Source organism: Carcharhinus amblyrhynchos, chromosome 27, assembly GCF_965287045.1.
Source record: "Carcharhinus amblyrhynchos chromosome 27, sCarAmb.v2.hapA, whole genome shotgun sequence".
NCBI lineage: Eukaryota > Metazoa > Chordata > Chondrichthyes > Carcharhiniformes > Carcharhinidae > Carcharhinus > Carcharhinus amblyrhynchos.
In genome coordinates this window covers 41913512-41938677 of record NC_137350.1, presented here as the reverse complement: position 1 = coordinate 41938677, position 25166 = coordinate 41913512, and the positions used below count along the sequence as shown (strand labels likewise).

The following is a 25166-nucleotide window of genomic DNA, read 5'->3' as shown; positions in this document are numbered from 1 at the left end:
TAACTGTTCACCATTACTTTGTTCTGTCACTCAGCCAATTCCATATCCATGTTGCTGCTGCCCTAATTATTCCACGAACTATAACTTTGCTCACAAGTCTGTTAGTCTGTCATGCAGCACTTTATCAAATGCTTTTTGGAAATCCATATACACCACATCAACCCTCTCTTTTCTATCTTCAAAAAACCCAAGCATGTCAGTTAAATACGATTTGCCCTCAACAAATCAGTGCCAGTTTTCCTTAATTAATCTACATTTGTCTATGCGAATGGTAATGTTGTCCCAAATAATTGTTTCCAGGAGCATCTCCACTACAACGTTAAATTGGCTGGTCAGTAGTTTCTGAGCTTATAACTTTTGGAAGCAGTGTGTAACATTTGCCAGTCTTCACTTCTCTAGCATCACCCCAGAGTCTAAAAAAGATTCAAAAAATACAACCAGTTCCTCTGTGACATCCACACTCAATTTCTTTCAGTATCCTTGGATGCATCTCATCTGGTTTTGGCTTTTTATCAACTTTTAAGTACAGAAAGTCTATCTAATGTTCTATCTCATTGTTCATGGAACAAGCAGGTAGGAGGATCAAGAGAGAGAGGTAAGCGACTGACTTTTTAAAAATTATTCGCTTTTTTTTAAACTTACTTTAAAAGTTAAGTGGAAGTGGGCCGCGGGGTGAGCTGGGAAGGGTTTTTTTTTTAAGCGCACAAAGTATAAAAGGAAGGCTGCAGTATACAGCAGGCAGCGTTGGGAGCGGGCAGCGAACCGAGAGTGAGCTGTAAGGGCTTTGGCTCACCAGGCTTCAGCGAAAATACAAAAGTAGGGAGGTCTTGCTGCAGCTGTATAGGGCATTGGTGAGGCCGCAGCTGGAGTACTGTGTGCAGTTTTGGGCGCCGTACTTACGCAAGGATATTTTGGCCTTGGAGGGAGTGCAGAGGAGGTTTACTAGGCTGATACCGGAGTTGAGGGGGTTGAGCTATGAGGAGAGGCTGAATAAACTATCCCTGAAATTACCCCTAAATTATCCCTGAAAGTTGGGAATCAAGTAGATAAGGTTGTTAAGAAGGCATACGGTGTCTTGGCGTTCATTGGTAGGGGGATTGAATTTAGGAGTCGCAGCGTCATGTTGCAACTGTACACAACTCTGGTGCGGCCGCACTTGGAGTACTGTGTGCAGTTCTGGTCCCCACATTACAGGAAGGATGTGGAGGCTTTGGAGAGGGTGCAGAGGAGGTTTACCAGGATGTTGCCTGGTATGGAGGGGAGGTCCTATGAGGAGAGACTGAGGGATTTGGAGTTGTTTTTGCTGGAAAGAAGGTGGCTAAGAGGGGATCTTATTGAAACATATAAGATGATTAGAGGTTTAGATAGGGTGGACAGTGATAGCCTTTTTCCTCGGATGGAGAAAGCTAGCACGAGGGGGCATGGCTTTAAATTAAGGGGGGGTAGTTATAGGACGGATGTCAGGGGTAGGTTCTTTACCCAGAGGGTGGTGAGGGATTGGAATGCCCTGCCTGCTGAGGTTGTAAATGCGCCTAGTTTGGGGGCGTTTAAGAGATCTGTGGATAGGTTTATGGACGAAAAGGGATTGGTTTAGGTTAGTGGGTCATTGTCTTTTAACTGGTCGGCGTAACATCGTGGGCCGAAGGGCCTGTTCTGCGCTGTAATGTTCTATGTTCTATGTTTAAACTAGGCTTGTACTCGTTAGAGTTTAGAAGAATGAGGGGAGATCTCATTGAGACGTATAAGATGATGAATGGGACGGATAGGATAGAGGTGGAGAGACTCTTCCCGCTCAGAAAGGATAGTAGGACAAGGGGGCACAGCCTCAAGATAAAGGGGGGGGGCAGTTTAGAACGGAGTTGAGGAGGAACTTCTTCACTCAAAGGGTGGCGAATCTCTGGAATTCTCTGCCCGTTGAAGTGGTGGAGGCTGCCTCGCTAAATATTTTTAAGACGCGGGTTGATGGGTTTTTGATAAGAGAGGGGATTAAGGGTTATGGGGAGAGGGCGGGAAAGTGGAACTGAGCCACGACAGATCAGCCATGATCTTATTGAATGGCGGGGCAGGCTCAAAGGGCTAGTTGGCCTACTCCTGCTCCTATTTCTTATGTTCTTATGAAAACAGGCAGAGGCAAGATAGGTTGTTGTTTTTTTGTTTGATTGTTCTTCCAAAACTATAAAGGAAATGGCAAGTATGAGTGAGGGGCCAGTTTGCTGCATTCAGTGTCGGATGTGGGAGTTCCTGGAGACGAGTTGCCTCCTGGAAGTCCATATCCGTGCCAGGTGCGTGGAACTGCATCTCCTGAGGGACCGTGTTAGGGAGCTGGAGCTGCGGCTCGATGACCTCAGTTTAGTCAGGGAAAATGAGAAATTAATAGATAGAAGTTATAGGCAGGAAGTCACACCAGGGCCTCGGGAGGAAGACACGTGGGTCACAGTTAGGAAGGGTAAAAGTCAGGAGGGTGACGTACCAAAGAGTACCCCAGTGGCTGTCTCCCATAGTAGTAAGGGCTGGGCAACAGATGGGAGAGGGGAGGGGAATGAACAGTCAGTGGAGGGATCCCCGGTGGTCATCCCCCTCAAAAATAGGTATATTGTTTTGGACTCTGTGGAGGGAGATGACTCTCCAGAGGTAAGCCATGAGGACCAGATCACCGGCATGGAGACAGGCTCTGTGGCCCGGAAGGGAAAGAAGGGGATTAGGAGAGCAATAGTGGTGGGAGACGCGATGGTTAGAGGCACGGACAGGTGGTTCTGTGGGCGCGAGCGAGACTCCAGGATGGTAGTCTGCCTGCCTGGTGCCAGGGCCCTGGATGTCTCTGAGAGGGTAGGAAACATATTAAAAAGGGAAGGTAATCAAACGGATGTCATTGTACACATTGGTAAAAATGACGTACATAGAAAGAGCAGGGGGGTCATACGAGAGCAATTCAGGGAGTTGGGTGCTACGCTAAAAAGTAGGGCCTCTGGACTGCTCCCAGTACCACGTGCTAGTGAGGCTAGGAACAGGGAGATTGTACAATTGAACGCGTGGCTAAAGGACTGGTGCAGGAGGGAGGGTTTCAAATTCGTAGATCATTGGGAAGTCTTCAAGACAGGATGGCACCTGTACGGAAAGGATGGGTTACACCTTAACTGGAAGGGCACTAACATCCTGGCTGGGAGTTTTGCTAGAATGTTTCGGCAGAGTTCAAACTAATGTGGCAGGGGATGGGGATCAAAACAGTAGGTCAGTAAGCACAGAGGCTGGGGTTGAGCTGGGGGCCAGGGCAAGGCTATCTAAGAAGAAGAGCATTCTGGAGGAGGATGACCTCAGTGGGCCTGGAGGTCTGGAGCGCATCTACTTCAATGCGAGGAGCGTAACAGGTAAGACAGACAAACTTAGGGCCTAAATGCTTACGCAGAATTTGGATGTGGTTGCAGTGGCAGAGACTTGGTTAAAAGGAGGTCAGGACTGGCAGCTGAATATTCCGGGGTATAAACATTTTAGATGAGACAGAGCAGGAGCTAAAAGAAGTGGGGGAGTAGCAATATTAGTTAGGGAGCATATTACAGCGGTGCAGAGGGTGGACAATTTAGAGGGGTCATGTAATGGGTCGCTGTGAGCTGGAGCTCAGAAACAGGAAGGGTGCAATCACTATGTTGAGGGTATGCTACAGGCCACCCAACAGCCCACAGGAAGTGGAGGAACGGATGTGTAAGGAGATTCTGGATAGGTGCTGAAAAAAGGGTTGTTGTAGTGGGAGACTTTAATTTCCCTGGTATGGACTGGAAAGTGCTTAGGGCTGGGGGTCTGGACGGAGAGGAATTTGTAAAATGCGTACTGGAAGGTTCTTTGGAACAATATGTAGATAGTCCAACTAGAAAGGGGGCTATACTGGACCTAGTGCCGGGAAATGAGCCCAGTCAGGTCGTCAAAGTTTCAGTAGGGAAACATGTGGCAAATAGTGACCACAATTCTGTTAACTTTAGGATAGCAGTGGACAAGGATGAGTGTTGTCCTACGGGTAAAGTGCTAAATTGTGGAAAGGCTAACAATAGCAGGATTAGGCAGAAATTAATGGCCGTTGATTGGGAGAGGCTGTTTGAGGGTAAGTCCGCATCTGGCACGTGGGAGTCTTTTAAGGAACATAGAACATAACAGCGCAGAACAGGCCCTTCAGCCCACGATGTTGTGCCAACCAGTTAAAAAGCAATGACCCTCTAACCTAAACCAAACCCTTTCCATCCATAAACCTATCCACAGATCTCTTAAATGCCCCCAAACTAGGCACATTTACAACCTCAGCAGGCAGGGCATTCCAATCCCTCACCACCCTCTGGGTAAAGAACCTACCTCTGACATCCGTCCTATAACTACCACCCCTTAATTTAAAGCTATGCCCCCTCGTGCTAGCTTTCTCCATCCGAGGAAAAAGGCTATCACTGTCCACCCTATCTAAACCTCTAATCATCTTACATGTTTCAATAAGGTCCCCTCTTAGCCGCCTTCTTTCTCACAAAAACTGATGATAAGTTGATAAGGCTGCAGGACAGGCATTTAGCACGGCCAAAGCACCTAACCATAGAATCATAGAACCCTACAGTGCAGAAAGAGGCCCTTTGGCCCATCGAGTCTGAACTGAACACAATCCCAGCCAGGCCCTACCCCCATATCCCTACACATTATACCCACTAATCCCTCTAACCTACACATCCCTAGACACCAAGGGGCAATTTCTTAGCATGGCCAATCAACCTAACCCGCACATCTTTGGACTGAGAGAGGAAACTGGAGTACCCGGAGGAAACCCATGCAGACACAAGGAGAATGTGCAAACTCCACACAGACAGTGACCCGAGCTGGGAATCAAACCCAGGGCCCTGGAGCTCTGAAGCAGCAGTGCTAACCACTGTGCTACTGTGCTACATGTGCCTGTAAAAAGGAAGGATAGGAAAGGTAGGATTCGAAAGCCATGGATAACCAGGGAAATTGAGGATCTGATATAAAAGAAAAGAGAGGCGTACGTTAGGTCCAGGTAACTGAAAACAGATGGAGCACTGAAAGAATATAGAGAAAGTAGGAAAGAACTCAAAGGGGGAGTTAGAAGGGCAAAAAGAGGTCACAAAATGTTCTTGGCAGACAGGATTAAGGAGAATCCTAAGGCATTTTATTCATACGTTAGGAACAAAAGAGTCATCAGGGGGAAAAAAAATCGGACCTCTCAGGGACAAAGGAGGTGAATTATGCTTAGAACCCAAGGGAATAGAGGAGATCCTAAATGAATACTTTGCATCAGTATTCACAAAGGAGAGGGATGTGTTGACTGGGAGTGTCTCAGAGGGAAGTGTTGACCTGTTAGAGAAAATCTCCGTTACAAGGGAGGAAGTGTTAGGTTTTTTAGGGAACATTAAAACTGACAAATCCCCAGGGCCTGATGGCATCTATCCTAGACTGCTCAGGGAGACAAGAGATGAAATTGCTGGGCCTCTGATGGAAATCTTTATCTCTTCATTGGACACAGGTGAGGTCCCAGAGGATTGGAGGATAGCGAATGTGGTCCCATTATTTAAGAAGGGTAGCAGGGATAACCCAGGTAATTATAGGCCGGTGAGCTTGACGTCCGTGATAGGGAAGTTGTTGGAGAGGATTCTTAGAGATAGGATGTATGCACATTTAGAACAGAACAACCTCATTAGTGACAGACAGCATGGCTTTATAAGAGGGAGGTCGTGCCTTACAAATTTGGAGGAGTTTTTTGAGGAGGTGACAAAAACGGTTGACGAAGAAAGGGCCGTGGATGTCATCTATATGGATTTCAGTAAGGCGTTTGACAAAGTCCCTCGTGGCAAGTTGGTGAAAAAGGTTAAGGCTCATGGGATACAAGGACAGGTGGCTAGATGGGTAGAGAACTGTCTTGGCAACAGAAGACAGAGGGTATCAGTCGAAGGGTCTTTTTCTGGCTAGAGGTCTGTGACTAGTGGTGTTCCGCAGGGCTCTGTACTGGGACCTCTGCTATTTGTGATATATATAAATGATTTGGAGAAAGGTGTAACTGGTGTCATCAGCAAGTTTGCGAATGACACAAAGATGGCTGGACTTGCTGATAGCGATGAAGATTGTCGGACAATACAAAAACTGGAGTCTGATGTTGCAGCTGTATAGAATATTGGTTAGGCCACATTTGGAGTACTGCATCCAGTTCTGGTCGCCACACTACCAGAAGGACGTGGAGTCTTTGGAGAGAGTGCAGAGGAGGTTTACCAGGATGTTTGCCTGGTATGGAGGGTCTTAGCTATGAGGAGAGATTGGGTAAACTGGGGTTGTTCTCCATGGAAAGACGGAGAATGAGGGGAGACCTAATAGAGGTGTACAATATTATAAAGGGTATAGATAGGGTGAACAGTGGGAAGTTTTTCCCCAGGTCGGAGGTTACAATCACAATGGGTCACAGACTCAAGGTGAGAGGGGCGAGGTTTAACTCAGATATCAGAAGAACGTTTTTTTTACTCAGAGGGTGGTGGGGGCCTGGAATGCACTGCCAAGTAGGGTGGTGGAGGTGGACATGCTGGGATTGTTTAAGACTTACCTGGACATTCACATGAGCAGACTGGGAATGGAGGGATACAAACAAATGGTCTAGTTGGACCAATGAGCAGTACAGGCTTAGAGGGCCGAAGGGCCTGTTTCCTGTGCTGTACTGTTCTTTGTTTTAATGCCTCCTCCTAACAATTTTAAACATGCCAAGTCTCTGAGTTATCAGATGCAGAGTATTCATTCAATATCTGTTAAAAACCTTTGTCTTCAATAACCTAGCACAGGAAGCTAATTCAATTATTTTCATGTGGGATTTTAATCTATGAACGTTCAAATAACAAATCTGTCGACAGTTTATGGGTAACATTTTTAAAAACAGGAGAATACAACACAGGAAACCTTTCAGCCCACAGTATCTGTGCTAGCTCTTCAGTAAAGATATTCATTCAAAATCACTCCCCTACAGTGTCCATATTGGCCAGGGCTTTTCCCCTTCAATTATTTATCCAATTCTATTTTGAAAATTACTATTGAATCTGTTTGCATTGTCTTTTCAGGCAGTGCATAACAATTCCAACTTCTCCACTGTCAAGAAAACAAAGAAATTTGATATTTTTCTGTTGGTAGTATCATTGATATACATGTCATTGAAAGTGGCAGTGCAGGTGGAGAAGGTAGTCAAGAAGGCATATGGCATACTTGCCTTCATCGACCGGGGCACTGAGTTTAAAAATTGGCAAGTCATGTTGCAGCTTTATAGAATCTTAGGTTACACTTGGAATATAGTGCTCAATTCTGGTCGCCACAGTACCAGAAGGACGTGGAGGGCTTTGGAGAGGATACAGAAAAGATTTACCAGGATGTTGCCTGGTATGGAGGGCATTAGCTATGAGAGGTTGGAGAAACCCGGTTTGTTCTCACTGGAACAACGGAGGTTGAGGGGCAACCTGATAGAAGTCTACAAGATTATGAGGGGTTTGGACAGAGTGGATAGTCAGAAGCTTTTTCCGAGGGTGAAAGAGTCAATTACTAGGGAGCACAGGTTTAAGGTGCGAGGGGAAAGATTTAAAGGAGATGTACGAGGCAAGTTTTTTTTTTACAGAGTGGTGGGTGCCTGGAACACGCTACCGGGGAGGTAGTGGAAGCAAATACGATAGCGAGTTTTAAGAGGCATCTGAACAAATTCATGAATAGGATGAGAATAGAGGGATATGGTCCCCAGAAGAATAGAGGGTTTTAGTTTAGTTAGGCAGGATGGTCGGTGCAGGCTTGGAGGGCCAAAGGGCCTGTTACTGTGCTGTCATTTTCTTTGTTCTTTGTCATATTTCTGATGTACAAGAACACAAGCTGCTGAAGATTTACGAGTATGCTAATTGGAGGAAGAGACAGGGTGACTCTGATGATCTTAGCTAACAACAATAAGAGATGGTTTTGATAAGGTGAACCCAGAGGGACTTCAAACAGATGTTTATGTTAGTCAATAACAGGAGTAGATTTGACTGGGTTGTTTCAGTTCAAAGGAAAATAATGTAGGTTGTAAAAGAAAGGTGCAAGTAGGTTATGATTGGGTAAATTTACATTTCTTTGAAATTAAGAACAAAAGTATAAAAATGATTTAAACAACTCTGGCAAGAAAGCATTTCTAAGGAGTCAATGGAGAGATCAAAGGGAAAGAATTTATTAAAGAAATACTGAAACCTATGTGAGACAGTGGCTGCTTCAATCACCCAGAAGACAGTAAGAAAACTAGTCAGAACTCCCAGAAACCAGTGTGAACAATGCCAGACCTGAAGAATGCACTGCATTTAGTCTCAGAGGACACCCAAAGAGAAAACAAAGGCAGTGTGTAGTAAAAATTACTGGAATTCTATAGATTTTAAAATCTCTCAGGATAGTCACTGAATCGTGGTTAGCTCTGAGGGTAGTTCAAATTCTTTGGAACTGTTTTAAAGTACTGTTTACCGTAGGAAGCCATTTGTGTGTTTAAGTGTAATTCTGTTTTGCCTTTTTCTTTATTTCATAACAAATTTTTACTTTTCTATAAAATCACTGGTAGTCAGAAGCATCATTCCCAGGTGAACCTCTCTTCGTACTTTACAGATTGCATAAAGCATTTTTGGCTGCTGTTTCAAGTTTCCCCTTGGGATTTGGGCAGCTTGACATTTACCATCAGCCTGGCCTTAATACCATATTAACTGAATTCCCTCACCTCTGTTACTGTTCTGTAAATCCCCTTTGTCATCATCTCAAATGTAATGACTTATTTTTCTAAAATGCAATGTCCAGAATTGGGAACAATATCCAGCTGCAACATAATCAGTGTTTTATAAGGCTTGGCTTCCTTGTTTTCACACTCTGATGTCTCGATACGTAAAGTCAATTATCACATACTTCTCAATTTGTCTTATCACCTTCAAATGTTTGACTACTTATACCACCCACTCCCTCTGTTCCTACACCTCCTTTAAAATTGTTCTACTTATTTTATATTGGCCAAAGTCTTCTGTCCTCGTTTGTGGCTGGGATTTTCCAGTATCACTGAGAGTGAATGGCATTTTGGCTAGAACGCCAAAATTCACATTCTTGCCTCAACATGTCCCGCCACAGCCACGACCAGAGAATCCCACCAACTGTTTCTCCTCATACTTCTTTCCGATAAATTTCATCAGGAGGAATTTCAGATAGGATTTACCATGCTGCCCATTGCTTATTATAATGGTACAGCTCTTCCTCTAGTTCACGCACTACAATAGAGTTTAATGTTATCCCATCTACAGTAACTCCTCGCTTCAGGGTCAACCCATTTAACTTTGTTTTGTTTCAATTTGCTTATTCCTTAGAGGCCATGTTTTTGCGTCACTCAGGGTCCACCTCCAGCTCCATTCACAGCCCTACAGATTGTCAAGGGTCCAGACCGTGGGGAGATAGAGATAGAGATAGAGAGAGGGAGAGAAAGACAGACTGGGAAAGCACACACACACAAACTCACACACACAGGAAAACAAGCAACAAGGTGAGATAAGTTACAGGGATACTGTAAGGGAGGCACAGGACTGGATCTTACCAAAACATGGCAATGTTTGACTGAAAATCGGAGTGTTTCTATGCAGAGACACAGTCTAGTTTTCACTTCAGTTCTTATGGCACTTTGTCAAAAACATAAACGGGGGGCTGTTTCACACCGTCATGTTGAGGGCGTGAAACACACCAGTAAAGGCCGGCTGCACTGAGATTAGGGCACTCCTATCAGAGCAAAAAATTACCTTCCCCGCCCATCATGGAGGTCTCCAGGGGTCCCCCGTCTGCAATCAGAGCCAGTATCTCCCTCACTCCATCCCATGATCAGAATCGCCATTTCTCTGTCCCAAACCCCTCCAGTCAATGCAGAAATCAGAAGTTGCTGATGAGATATCCTTCTCTGCATGTTACAATATAACTATCCTGTCGATAACTTCAGCCTTGAAATCGACGGTAGGACATGAAGTTCTCTACAGCATAGAAAGCCAGTGCTGATGTACTCAGGTGTAAGTGAGCAAAGAACAGTACAGCACAGGAAACAGGCCCTTCGGCCCTCCAAGCCTGTGCTGCTCATTGGTCCAACTAGACCATTCTTCTGTATCCCTCCAATCCCAGTCTGCTCATGTGACTATCAAAATAAGTCTTAAACGATCCCAGCATGTCCGCCTCCACCACCCTGCTTGGCAGCGCATTCCAGGTACTCACCACCCTCTGTGTAAAATACGTCCGTCTGACATCTGAGTTAAACCTCGCTCCCCTCACCTTGAGCCCATGACCCCTCGTGATCGTCACCTCTGACCTGGGAAAAAGCTTCCCACTGTTCACCCTATCCATGCCCCTCATAATTTTATACACCTCTATTAGGTCTTCCCTCATTCTCCATCTTTCCAGGGAGAACAATCCCAGTTTACCCAATTTCTCCTCATAGCTAAGACCCTCCATACCAGGCAACATCCCGGTAAAACTCATCTGCACTCTCTCCAAAGCCTCCACGTCCTTCTGGTAGTGTGGCGACCAGAACAGGATGCAGTACTCCAAATGTGGCCTAACCAACGTTCTATACAGCTGTAACATCAGACGCCAATTTTTATACTCTATGCCCGGTCCTATAAAGGCAAGCATGCCATATGCCTTCTTCACCACCACCTCCACCTGTGCTGCCCCCTTCAAGGATCTGTGGACTTGCACACCCAGGTCCCTCTGTGTGCCTATACTCTTGTTGGTTCTGCCATTTATTCTACAACTCTGCCCTACATTAGTCCTACCAAAATGCATCACTTCGCATTGATCTGGATTAAATTCCATCTGCCATTTCTCCGCCCAATTTTCCAGTCTATCTATATCCTGCTGTATTCTCTGACAATCTTCATCGCTATCCGCAAGTCCAGCCATCTTCGTGTCATCCGCAAACTTGCTGATCACACCGGTTACACCTTCTTCCAAATCATTTACATATATCACAAATAGCAGAGGTCCCAGTACAGAGCTCTGCGGAACACCACTGGTCACTGACCTCCAGCTGGATAAAGACCCTTCCACTGATACCCTCTGTCTCCTGCGGCCAAGCCAGTTCTCCAACCATCTAGCCACCTCTCCTTTTCTCCCATGAGAGTTAACCTTTGCACCAACCTGCCTTGAGGGACTTTGTCAAACGTTTTACTAAAATCCATATAGACGACATCCACAGCTCTACCCTCGTCAACCGTTTTTGTCACCTCCTCAAAAAACTCCTTCAAATCTGTGAGGCATGACCTCCCTCTCACAAAACCATGCTGTCTATCAGTAATGAGATTATTCCGTTCTAAATGCGCACGCATCCTATCTCTAAGAATCCTCTCCAACAATTTCCCTATCACGGACGTCAAGCTCACCGGCCTATAATTACCCGGGTTATCCCTGCTACCCTTCTTAAATAATGGGACCATATTCGCTATCCTCCAATCCTCTGGGACCTCACCTGTGTCCAATGAAGAGACAAAGATTTCCATCAGAGGCCCAGCAATTTCATCTCTTGTCTCCCTGAGCAGTCTCGGATAGATGCCATCAGGCCCTGGGGATTTGTCAGTTTTAATGTTCCCTAAAAAACCTAACACTTCCTCCCTTGTAATGGAGATTTTCTCTAACGGGTCAACACTTCCCTCTGAGACACTCCCAGTCAACACGTCCCTCTCCTGATGCAAAGTATTCATTTAGGATCTCCCCTACTTCCTTGGATTCTAAGCATAATTCCCCTCCTCTGTCCCTGAGAGGTCCGATTTTTTTCCTCTGATAACTCTCTTGTTCCTAACGTATGAATAAAATGCCTTAGAATTCTCCTTAATCCTGTCTGTCAAGAACATTTTGTGACCTCTTTTTGCCCTTCTAACTCCCCCTTTGAGTTCTTTCCTACTTTCTCTATATTCTTTCAGTGCTCCATCTGTTTTTAGTTGCATGGAGCTAATGTACGCCTCTCTTTTCTTTTACATCAGATCCTCAGTTTCCCTGGTTATCCACGGCTCTCAAATCCTACCTTTCCTATCCTTCCTTTTTACAGGCACATGCCTGTCCTGCAGCCCTATCAACTGCTCCTTAAAAGACTCCCACATACCAGATGTGGATTTACCCCTGAACAGCCTCTCCCAATCTACAGCCACCAATTCCTGCCTAATCCGACTGGCTCATTCCCCAGTACTAGGTCTAGTATAGCCCCCTCTCTAGCTGGGCTATCTACATATTGTTCCAAAGAACCTTCCTGTACGCATTTTACAAATTCCTCACCGTCCAGACCCCCAGCCCTAAGCAATTTCCAATCTATACCAGGGAAATTAAAGTCTCCCACTACAACAATCCTATTTTTTCTGCACCTATCCAGAATCTCCTTACATATCTGTTCCTCCACTTCCCATGGGCTGTTGGGATGGCCTGTAGTATACTCCCAACATAGTGACGCACCCTTCCTGTTTCTGAGCTCCACCCACAGTAACTCGTTACATGACCCCTCTAAATTATTCACCCTGTGCACCGCTGTAATACGCTCCCTAACTAATATTGCTACTCCCCCACCTCTTTTAGCCCCTGCTCTGTCTCGCCTAAAACATTTATACCCCGGAATATTCAGCTGCCAGTCCTGTCCTTCTTTTAACCAAGTCTCCGTCACCGCAGCCACATCCAAATTCCGCGTAAGCATCAAGGCCCTAAGTTTGTCTGTCTTACCTGTTATGCTCCTCGCATTGAAGCAGATGCACTCCAGACCTCCAGGCCCACTAAGGTCATCCTCCTCCAGAATGCTCTTCTTCTTATCTAGCCTTGTCCTGGCCCCAAGTTTGTCCCCAGCCTCTGTGCTTACTGACCTACTGTTTTGATCCCCACCCCCCTGCCACATTAGTTTAAACCCTCCTGAAACACTCCAGCAAAACTCCCATCCAGAACATTCGTGCCCTTCCAGTTTAGATGGAACCTGTCCTTGTACAGGTGCCATCCTCTCTTGAAGACTTCCCAGTTATCCACGAATTTGAAGCCCTCCCTCCTGCACCAGTCCTTTAGTCACGCGTTCAATTGTACAATCTCCCTGTTCCTAGCCTCATTAGCACGTGGCACTGGGAGCAGTCCAGAGATTGCTACCCTAGAGGCCCTACTTTTTAGCCTAGCACCCAACTCCCTGAATTGCTCTTGCAGGATTGCCCTGCTCTATCTACGTCATTTTCACCAATGTGTACAATGACATCTGTTTGATTACCTTCCCTTTTTAATATGCTTCCTATCTGCTCAGAGACATCCAGTACCCCAGCACCACGGAGGCAGACTACCATCCTGGAGTCTCGTTCGCGTCCATGAATATAGGATAAGCCATAACTACTAAATGTAATTTTACAAGTGTGGAGTCTCATTCTCCCCATGTTATGCCTTCCTCAATGTTTTCCTGAGAGATTACTTTCCTGCTCAAATGCCTGAAGCAGCTCTACCCAATACGAACAATCCCTTTAGTACATGCTAACTTAAATTGATGCTTGGAAAATCCAACTTGGACCCACCTGTTGTTGGAACCAGCAAGTAGCACAATTTGTGCTGGCAGGGTGCAGACATTGTTATAACACTGCCTGCAATTTCACAAATGGACATTGGTTGGTGACACATTGCAATTCCCATGCCATTGTCAGACCTATTCAAAATAGCTTCCTGCATGATTTTCTTTTCCCCTTTCTTTCTTTTGGTAGAAATTGAAGGTGGAGCGTTAGGTCTGACAGGAGGGTATGAGTGGGGGATCCCAGTCTCCCTGCACATTTTAATAAGGATCCTTCAATGTGATTTGTCCTCCATGCAGATTCCTGTAGATGGTGCTGCAGTGGAGCAAATTCTGGTTGACAAGAACACCCAAACCCCGTTAGCAGTGAATGACCCGCCCTTCCACTGGACAGCTGTTAGCAGTGAATGACCCGCCCTTCCTCTGGACAGCTGTTAGCAGTGAATGACCCGCCCTTCCTCTGGACAGCCGTTAGCAGTGAATGACCCGCCCTTCCTCTGGACAGCTGTTAGCAGTGAATGACCCGCCCTTCCACTGGACAGCTGTTAGCAGTGAATGACCCGCCCTTCCTCTGGACAGCTGTTAGCAGTGAATGACCCGCCCTTCCACTGGACAGCCGTTAGCAGTGAATGACCCGCCCTTCCACTGGACAGCCGTTAGCAGTGAATGACCCGCCCTTCCTCTGGACAGCTGTTAGCAGTGAATGACCCGCCCTTCCTCTGGACAGCTGTTAGCAGTGAATGACCCGCCCTTCCACTGGACAGCTGTTAGCAGTGAATGACCCACCCTTCCTCTGGACAGCTGTTAGCAGTGAATGACCCGCCCTTCCTCTGGACAGCCGTTAGCAGTGAATGACCTGCCCTTCCACTGGACAGCTGTTAGCAGTGAATGACCCACCCTTCCTCTGGACAGCTGTTAGCACTAAATGACCTGTTCATTCTGTGCAACTGACAGTAAATTCCAGGCAAATAAATTAATATTTTAACACTATTATTTTCTCCACTTTCAGCGCTGGTTTTAGAAATCAACTGCCAATCACTGAGCTAAAAACTAATTTGTCATTTGTGAATGAGATGACAAAATGAGATTTGGAAACCAAAAGAATATCTCATTTTCTTTTGCCATTCTTTGCTATTCTCGCAGGACTATGTGCCTTGTATTTGTATATTTGGCATGTTTCAGCAACTCTCTGTAAATCAGAAATAACTTGCATTTAAATGGTCCTCAGTTCTGGGAGAGGTCTTCATCCCAATCAATGATTATTTGAAATACAGTCACTGTGTGGCACCACTTTCCAAATTGCAAAGACTCACTAATTACAGTTGCCAAGAGTTGAGGAAGAATGTTGGAAGACAGGCCTCTAGTTTAACATTGGACAGTATTTCCAATGACAAGTTAGACCATGTGCTAAATTCCTGAGGTATATTTTAACTGAAGCTCAGGTATATGTGAAAAGGAGTACATTTAGCCCCTTTTCAATAAGATCATGGTTGATCTGAAATCTAACTCATATACATAATCTTGTTTCATATCCCTTAAGTTTTACATAATGAAAATCTATCAATCTCAGATTTTAAATCTGCAACTGATCTAGTATCAGTTGTTGTTTGGAGAAGCAAGTTTCAAACTTCTATATCCCTTTATGCAGAAAACGTTTGCTAATTTCATTCCTTCAAAGTTGGACTGTAGGTTTTAAACTATATCACTTAATCCTAGACTCCCCATCCACAGGAAATTGATTTCTCTTTACTGATCCTATTTGTTCCCATGAGATCTTGAAAATTTGGATTAAATGACCACTTAACCTCCCAGATTCTAGGAATTATAATCTTAGTTTATGTAATTGTTCTAGTAAATCTGTGCTGCGCTTCTTACAGGATCATTTTTCTATCCTAATATGCAGTACCCAGAATGACTGACAATATTTATTCTAGGTGTGATTTAATCAAGACTTTGTAGAAGTGTAGCATAATTTCTAGGGAGCACAAAATTGGAAGGTTTGGTAAACTGCGATAAACAGTTCAGGAAATAACCAGTAAGCAGAATGGACAGACATCTGGTGGATGCAACTGAAAATGGATACAAGGTAAAGTAAGTACAGAGGATACACACTCAGTAGAAGGGTATGACTGAACAGAGACCTCAGGGTTCAGACAGAAATTGGTGAAAGTGCAAGTGCAGATGTTACAGGATATGAGTAAAGTAACAATACATTTGAACAAAAGATTGACCAACAATTAGAGACTGGCCAATATCAGTTCCCACCTCAGATTAACTTTCAGTGCCCAAGTGTCTGCACACTTCACCAGTCTGTCTATGTCTTCCTGAATGTTATTGTTATCACTCTTATTGTTTATTACATTTTCAAGTTTCATATCATCTGCATACTTTGAAATCATGGCTGTATACTCCAAAACAAGTTATTTAGATCAGACAGCAGTGATCCTAATGCTAACTCTTGGGGGACAACAGTGTATACATGCCAGTTTGATACCCATGCTGCTCCAATTCCTTTAATCCCATGGGCTGTAATTTTACAGAAGTGTCAATTCTGTGGTATAAAATTGAAATGTGTGGATGCTGAAAACATGAAATAAAAACAGAAAATGCTGCAAATACTCAACAGGAAAGAAGCGTCTGTGGAAAGTGAAACTGTATTCTGACAAAAGGTTACTGATCTAAAAAACTGGCCGGAATTTTCAGGTCATCCTCATTGGTGAGACCTTCCAGTTCTGCAAAAGGTGCATGCCCAACATGGTTTCCTGGTGAGGGATACATTCAATGGGAAACCCAATTGACAACAGCAGGACCAGAAGGTGCCACCACCAACCAAAGGCAGGCTTCCGCCCACTGCCACCAAACTCTCGGCAGGTTTCACAGTAAATCCCACCCATTGACTTTGTTTCTCTTGCCGCAGATACAGTCCTGATTTGATGAATATTTCCGGCAATTTTTATTATGTGGGGAAATTGTTAAATGTTCCTTTAAAAGACCCATATTCACAACATCCTCTACACTACCTTCATCAACCATACACTTATGGGCCTCCTCTTCATCATCCACATCTTCTCAAACACCACACACATTTCCAAAACTAGGATCCAACTCTGAAACTGTCCCAGCAATGTTAATGGATTTGGTCTTCATTAATCATATCTGAATATTGCATTCAAATACCATGTGGGGTTTTGTACTTACAGTGGTGGCCCACTAACCCATAAGGGAATGGGAGGAGAGGAGCATAAAGTGGGTTTTGAGTATGCTGCAGAATAGGATTCCATTTGTAAATATGTTCTAGAACTTCAGAATTGTTGTAGTTTGCCTGAAATAAAGGGGAACATATTTTAGATTAAAGAACCAAGGGTCAGAGCTCAAATGGATGAGAATTAATCACAAGAGAGCAATTTCATAAATTGTTGGCAGGAAAATCAAAATTAAAATTTGCAAATTCTGGATAACACAGCAGGTCAATCAGAATCTAGACCCAGAAAAAAAGAAAACAGAAAAAATATTTACAGCATAGGAACAGGTCCTTCAATCCTCCAAGCTTGCACTGACCATGCTGTCCAGATGCCTCTTAAAAGTTACTATCCTATCTGCTTCCACTATCTCCCCTGGCAACCACCACCCTGTGTAAAAATCTTGCCTCGTACGTCTCCTTTAAACTTTGCCCCTTGTACCTTAAACCTCTGCGCCCTAGTAATTGATTCCTTCACCCTAGGAAAAAGCTTTTGACTATCCATGCTGTCATAATCTCACAGACTTCTATCAGGTCACCCCCTCAAACTCCATCTTTCCGGTGAGAACAAACCAAGTTTCTCCAACTTCTCCTCATAGCTACTACCCTCCATACCAGGCAACATCCTGGTAAATCTTTTCTGTACCCTCTCCAAAGCCTCCACATCCTTCTGGTAGTGTGGTGACCAGAACTGAACACTATATTCCAAGTACAGCCTAACTAAGGGTCTATAAAACTTCAATATGACTTGCCAATTTTTAAACTCAATACACTGGCCGATGAAGGCAAGCATGCTGTATGCCTTGACTACCTTCTCTGCCTGCGTTGCCGCTTTCAGCGACCTGTGTACCTGTACACCCAGATTCCTCTGCCCATCAATACTCTTAAGGGCTCTGACATTTACTGTATATTTCCCATCTGTATTAGATCTTCCAAAATGCATTACCTCATAGTTTTCTGTATTAACCTCCATCTTCAATCTCTCTGCCCAAGTCTCCAACCGATCTATATCTTCCTGTATCCTCTGATGGTCCTCATCGCTATCTGCAATTTCACCAACCTTTGTGTCATCCGCAAACTTACTAATCAATCCAGTTACATTTTCCTCCAAATCATTTATATATATTACAAACAGCAAAGGTCCCAGCACTGACGCCTGAGGAACACCACTTCTCACAGCCCTCCATTAAGTATCGCACCTTTCCACTGCTACCCTCTGTCTTCTATGACTGAGCCGGTTCTGTATCCACCTTGCCAGCTCACCTCTGATCCCATGCAACTTCACCTTCTGCAGCAGTCTGCCATGAGGGACCATGTCAAAGGCCTTACTGAAATCCATGTACATAAGAACATAAGAAATAGGAGCAGGAGTAGGCCATCTAGCCCTTCGAGCCTGCCCCGCCATTCAATAAGATCATGGCTGATCTGTCGTGGCTCAGTTCCACTTTCCCGCCCTCTCCCCATAACCCTTAATCCCCTCTCTTATCAAGAACCCATCAACCTGCTTCTTAAAAATATTTAGCGAGGCAGCCTCCACCACTTCAACGGGCAGAGAATTCCAGAGATTCACCACCCTTTGAGTGAAGAAGTTCCTCCTCAACTCCGTTCTAAACCGCCTCCCCTTTATCTTGAGGCTGTGCCCCCTAGTCCTACTGTCTTTTTTGAGCGGGAAGAGTCTCTCCACCTCTATCCTATCCATCCCATTCATCATCTTATACGTCTCAATGAGATCTCCCCTCATTCTTCTAAACTCTAACGAGTACAAGCCTAGTTTATTCAGCCTCTCCTCATAGCTCAATCCAGACAACATTCACTGTCCTGACCTCAATCAACTATCTTTGCCACTTCCACAAAAAACTCGATCATATTAGTGAGACATGACCTCTCCTTCACAACACCACATTGCCCCTCACAAATACATCCACTTATTTTCAGTTGGGAGTAAATCCTGTTTCGAAGAATCATCGCCAATAATTTCCCTACCATTGACATTCACCAGCCTGTAATTACCTGGATAATCCTTGCTACCCTTCTTAAATGAAGGAACAACATTGGCTATTCTTCAATCCTCTGTGACCTCCCCTGTAGCCAGTGAAGGTACAAAGATTTCTCTCAAGGCCCCAGCAATTTCCTCCCTTGCCTCCCTCAGTATTCTGGAGATGTCCCATCAGGGCCTGGGGATCTGTCTACTTTACTGTTTCTCAAGAACCCCAATACTTCCTCCTTTTTGATCGCAACATGACCCAAACTATTTACACACCCTTCCCCAGGCTCATCATCCACCAAATCCTTCTCTTTGGTGAATACTGACGAAAAGTACTCATTTAATAACTCACCCATTTCTTCTGGCTCCACACATAGATTCCCTCCTCTGTCATTGAGTGGGCCAACTCTCTCACTGGCTACCCTCTTGTTCTTTATATATGTATAAAAAGCCTTGGAATTTTCCTTAATCCAGCTGGCCAATGACTTTTCATGACCCCTTTTAGTCCTCCTAATTCCTTGCTTAAGTTTCTTTCTACTTTCCTTGTATTCCACACTTGCTTTGTGTGTTCCTAGCTTCTTGGCCTTGACAAATGCTTCCTTTTTCTCTTTGACGAGGCTCACAATATCTTTTGTTATCCAAGGTTCCTGAAACTTGCCATACTTATCCTTCACCCTTACAGGAATGTGCTGGTCCTGAATTCCTATCAACTTGCACTTGAAAGCCTCCCACATGCCAGATGTTGATTTGCCCTCAAACATCTGCCCTCAATCTACGTTCTTCAGTTCCTGCTTAATATTGCTGTAATTAGTCTTCCCCAACTTTAGTACCTTCATGGTAGCACAGTGGTTAGCATTGCTACTTCACAGCTCCAGGGACCTGGGTTCGATTCCCAGCTTGGGTCACTGTCTGTGTGGAGTCTGCACATTCTCCTCGTGTCTGTGTGGGTTTTCTCCGGGTGCTCCAGTTTCCTCCCACAGTACAAAGACGTGCGGGCTGGGTTGACTGGCCACGCTAAAATTGCCCCTCAGTGTCCTGAGATGTGTAGGTTAGAGGGATTAGTGGGTAGGGATATGAGGGTAGGGCCTGGGTGGGATTGTGGTCAATGCAGACTCGATGGGCCAAACAGCCTCTTTGTCCTGTAGGAATTCTATGATTACCTGAGGACTACATTTATCTTTATCCATCAGTACCTTAATTGTGGTCACTGTTGCCAAACTGCTTCCCTACTGAAACATCGACCACCTGACAGGGCTCATTTCCCAATACCAGGTAAGCCCAGTATGGCCGTTTCCTTAGTTGGACTATCTACAATCTATCCTTACAAACTCTGCCCCATCTATGCCCCTAGCACTAAGTGAGTCCCAGTCAATATAGAGGAAGTTAAAATCATCCACCACAACAACCCTGTTACGTTTAAACCTTGCCAAAATCTGCTTACATATTTGTTCCTCTATCTCCCGCTGGCAGTTGGGTGGCTTGTAGTAAACCCCCAACATTGTGCCTACACCCTTCCTATTCCTGAACTCTACCCATATTGCCTCTCTGTATGAGCCCTCCAAGGTGTCCTCCAAAAGTACAGCTGTGATATTCTCCATAACCAGTAGGGCAACTCCCGCCCACCCTTTTTATATTCCCCTCTATCCTGCTGAAACATCTGTATTCTGGAACATTAAGCTGCCAAACATGTCCTTCCCTGAACCACATCTCTATACCGGCAACATCGGAGTTCCATGTACTAATCTAAGCTCTAAGTTCATCTGCCTTACCTGTTACACTTCTCGCATTGAAACAAATACTCTTCAGTCCATCTCTGATTAGCCCAGTCTCTTTGATTAGCAACCACGCCCTGCCTGCTCTTTCTCTGAGTCTTACTGGCCCTACTCTCTGGTTCCCCTTCAGTTAATTCACCTTTGCTTTGGTTCCCACCCACCTGACAAACTAGTTTAAATCCTCCCGTGTGACACGAGCAAATCTCCCGGCCAGAATATTTATGCCCCTCCAGTTTAGGTGTAACCTGTCAATCTTGTACAGGTCCCACTCGGCCCAGAAAAGATCCCAATGGTCCAGATATCGGAAACCCTCCCTCCTACACCAATTGTTTAGCCACACGTTGAGCTGTACTATCTTCCTACTTCTAAAAGGCAAGAGCTGGGGAAAAAAAAACTCAATACTGAATTTACAGTCCAAAGATGTGCGGGTTAGGTTGATTGGCCATATTAAGAAATTGCTCTTTAGTGTCCAGGGATGCGTAGGTTAGAGGGATTAATGGGTATAATGTGTAGGGATATGGGGGTAGGGCTTGGGTGGGACTGTGTTCGGTGCAGACTCGATGGGCCAAAGGGCCTCTTTCTGCACCGTAGGATTCTATGATTCTAACTTCCCCAAAACCAATTCTTCTTCTTCAAATAATAGTCAAAGTTCCTTCATGCCAAACCCGTCTTTCAATATGTTGTCCATTATGGAGAAATAACAAGCAAGTAGAGACAAATGGCCTCTGCTGTGCCATACATTTCCTTTGTTTTCTATGCTTCTTGTGTCCTTATCCCTGCATAGTGATAAAACCAGAAAATCCCTCAAAACAAAATTGTCAAAGTGTAAACTCTCCCACAATCAGTTGTTTACTGAGTAAACACAGATCATCTGGAGATACCTCAATGTCTTGAATCAGGAGCAGTGTTGGTGTCTCCACAGGAGCTTTACAATTGATGACATTCTGAATTGCGCAAGCCCACTGAATACATTGGTCCAGGTGTTTTGTGTAGAGTTCATAGCGATGCTTTCGTCCATACACTGTGATGTTCCAATAGCCTAAAAATAACAGTCAACTTATCAGGATTGGAATAACCACTTTTGTTTATTTAACAGGATAATGATCACTCACTGTGTAACTGTAAGAGTCACTGTTTATTCAGGGTAAGGATCACTCACTGTGTAACTGTACAGAGTCGCTGTTTATTCAGCAGGGTAAGGATCACTCACTGTGTAACTGTACAGAGTCACTGTTTATTCAGGGTAAGGGTCACTCACTGTGTAACCTTTAGCCATGTGTGTATCTAGCTTCCCTTTAAATGCATCCATATTATTCACTTTAACCATTCAACTGCAATGAAATCAGGTAAGAGGATTGAGGACTAATAGATCAATGTCATGTCAACAACTGAAGATATGGGGAAAGATTGCTACTCCAGGTCTCTGCAGATTCCACATCAAGATGCTGAGTAAACAAGATGGAACAGATTCCACAGATAGTATGGAAGTGTCAAAATGGTGCTCAAGATATTTGGCCCTATTCTTTAGAATTGAATTGCTGAACTCATAAACACATGAACCATCTTGAGACATAATTGACTTTCTTCTGACTAATATCTTGGTCCTTCTTCTCTACGTCTGATTCACTTGCAGCTTCTTGTTGTTTCCAATTTTATATTCATCATTTTCTGGTATAGTATGCAAATGGGATCTTTCCTGCCACTGATTTTAGATTTTTAAATGAGGGTTTGATGGGTGAATAAATGGCTTGCTTCATGCAGAGGAGCTGCAAGGGAGCCACCCAGAAGCTGCAGATGCTTCAGTCAAATTGATAAAATGTCTGTACAGAAGTCTCTACCTGTTCCCTTGTACGTCCCCTTATCAGGCCAGAGTACGGAGCACAGGCTGGTCAGGACCAACATTCCAAGTCGCTTTGCATTCAGTTCGTTGTTGGTGTAATAATCCAATGAATTCTGTGTCAGCACAAACCAGTGTTTTCGAACTCTTAACCAAGGCATCATCACACTGTGCTGCACCTCTTTGAACAGCCAACCTAGCAATGAAGAGGAGACAGGGCTAGCAACAAACAGATTTTGTAATATCTGAAAACTTAATCACTTACACAGAGTGGAACAGGAGTTCAAATTTGACTCTGGGATTCAGTTTCTGATGTGGAGATGCTGGCGTTGGACTGGGGTTCCAGCTCTTTGAAAAGCTAATTAGTCCCACAGCCTGCTCTTTCCCCATATAGGTTTTTGTTGCGTCGTGCAAGCACTAACTGCTCTCCAAACTTGCAACAGCCAGCTATTCTAGAAAAGGGTCTGCGCAGTGAATGTTGGTCAGAGGTTGATCCATGACGGGTAGATTTTTGTTAATCAAAGGTATTAAGGAATATGGGGGGTAATGGCAGGTATCGGGAGTTCAGTCACAGATCAGCCATGATCTTGGCCTGTTCCTATAGTGATGCAGCACTGACTGTGGACCAACCCTAGTTTTTGAATTTTGTTATTCTTTCATGGGGTATACACGTTATTGGTAAGGCAGACACTTGTGGCAATCCCTAACTATCCTTGAGAAAGTGGTGGTGAGCACAGGTTTTGTTAGAAAGGAAGTTCCAGGATTTTGACCAAGTGCTATTGATAGGCAATAATATAGTTCCATTTCAGGATGGTGAGAGATTTGAAGAGGAACTTGAAGGCTGTAGTGCTCCCATGTCCTTTTAGATAGGGGCCACTGGTTTGGAAGGAGCCTTGGTGGGTTATTGCAGTGCACCTTGTATATCGTATACACTGCTGCCACTGTGCGTCTGTGATGGAAGGAGTGTAGGTGTTGAATAGGGTCGCAATCAAGTAGCTGATTTTTCTCCATATGGTGTTGAGCTTAAGCACTTACGCCACACTCATCCAGGCAAGTGAACAGTATTCCATTACGATCCTGACTTGTGCCTTGTAGATGGTGGACAGGCTTTGGGGAGTCAGGTGATGAACTACCTGCTCCCAACCTCTCACCAACTCTTGTAGTCACAGTATTTATATGGCTGGTCCAATTCAGTTTCTGATCAATGGTAACCCTCAAGATGTTGATACCGGGGGATTCGTAATGCCATTGAACGTCAAGGGGAAGTGGCTAGATTCTCTCATGTTGGAGACAGTCTTTGCCTCGCAATGTGTGGTTCTGCACTTCTCCAGGCTATACATTCATTGTGCTAATGGAAATACTTAAAAGTAATTAACATGCAACAGTTTTGTGAGGTGCCATTGCTCCTACATGTTCACTTAGTTTTAATAGGCTAAAATTTGTCTTCAATAAATCATCAGATATAAAGATTCAGCATAAATGTGGGGTGATGCATTTTGGTAGATCGAACCAGGGCAGGGCTTACTGAGTTGATGGTAGGGTGTTGAGGAGAGTTATAGAACAAAGAGATCTAGGAGTACAGGGTCATAGCTCCTTGAAAGTGGAGTGACAGGTGGACAGAGTGGTGAAGAAGGCATTCGGCTTGTTTGGTTTCATGGTCAGAACGTTGAAGTGGAGAAGCAGGCGTTGGATTGGGGTAAACACAGTAAGAATCTCACAACACCAGATTAAAGTCCAACAGGTTTATTTGGTAGCACAAGCCACTACCTTTTGGAGCGCCAGCCCCTTCGTCAGGTGAGGAGGATTTCAGTTCACAAACAGGGCATATAAAGACACAAACTCAATTACAAAATAATGGGTGGAATGTGAATCTTTACAGGCAATCAAGTCTTAAAGGTGCAGACAATCTGAGTGGAGAGAGGGTTAAGCACAAGTTAAAGAAATGTGTATTGTCTTCAGCCAGAACAGTTGGTGAGATTTTGCAAGCCCAAGCAAGTCATGGGGGTTATAAATAGTGTGACATGAACCAAAGATATCGCTTGAGGCCGTCCTCATGTGTGTGGAACTTGGCTATCAGTCTCTGCTCAGCGACTCTGCGCTGTCGTGTGTCACAAAGGCCACCTTGAAGAACGCTTACCCGAAGATCAGAGGCCGAATGCCCATGACCGCTGAAGCATTCCCCAACAGGAAGAGAACAATCTTGCCTGGTGATTGTCGAGCGGTGTTCATTCATCCATAAGAACATAAGAACACAAGAAATAGGAGCAGGAGTAGGCCATCTAGCTCTTCGAGCCTGCCCCGCCATTCAATAAGATCATGGCTGATCTGTCGTGGCTCAGTTCCACATTCCCACCCTCTCCCCATAACCCTTAATCCCCTTGCTTATCAAAAACTCATCAACCCGCGTCTTAAAAATATTTAGCGAGGCAGCCTCCACCACTTCAACAGGCAGAGAATTCCAGAGATTCACCACCCTTTGAGTGAAGAAGTTCCTCCTCAACTCCGTTCTAAACCGCACCCCCCTTTATCTTGAGGCTGTGCCCCCTAGTCCTACTGTCCTTTCTGAGCGGGAAGAGTCTCTCCACCTCTATCCTATCCATCCCATTCATCATCTTATACGTCTCAATGAGATCTCCCCTCATTCTTCTAAACTCCAACAAGTACAAGCCTAGTTTATTCAGCCTCTCCTCATAGCTCAACCCCCTCAACTCCGGTATCAGCCTAGTAAACCTCCTCTGCACTCCCTCCAAGGTCAAAATATCCTTGCGTAAGTGCGGCGACCAAAACGGCACACAGTACTC

The 25166-nt window shown here is 44.7% G+C and overlaps 1 protein-coding gene across 1 annotated transcript in view; it reads right to left on the bottom strand.

Annotated features, from left to right (window-relative positions):
* plekhh3 (pleckstrin homology, MyTH4 and FERM domain containing H3) overlaps positions 1–25166 on the bottom strand; it is a 125242-nt gene that overhangs the window by 72040 nt on the left and 28036 nt on the right. The window contains exons 4-6 of the mRNA XM_080213388.1: positions 22367–22561; positions 21410–21567; positions 16733–16856 (exon numbers count right to left, since the gene is read on the bottom strand). Of these exons, the coding sequence (XP_080069514.1) occupies positions 16733–16856; positions 21410–21567; positions 22367–22561 (477 nt within the window). The remainder of the gene's footprint in view (positions 1–16732; positions 16857–21409; positions 21568–22366; positions 22562–25166) is intronic.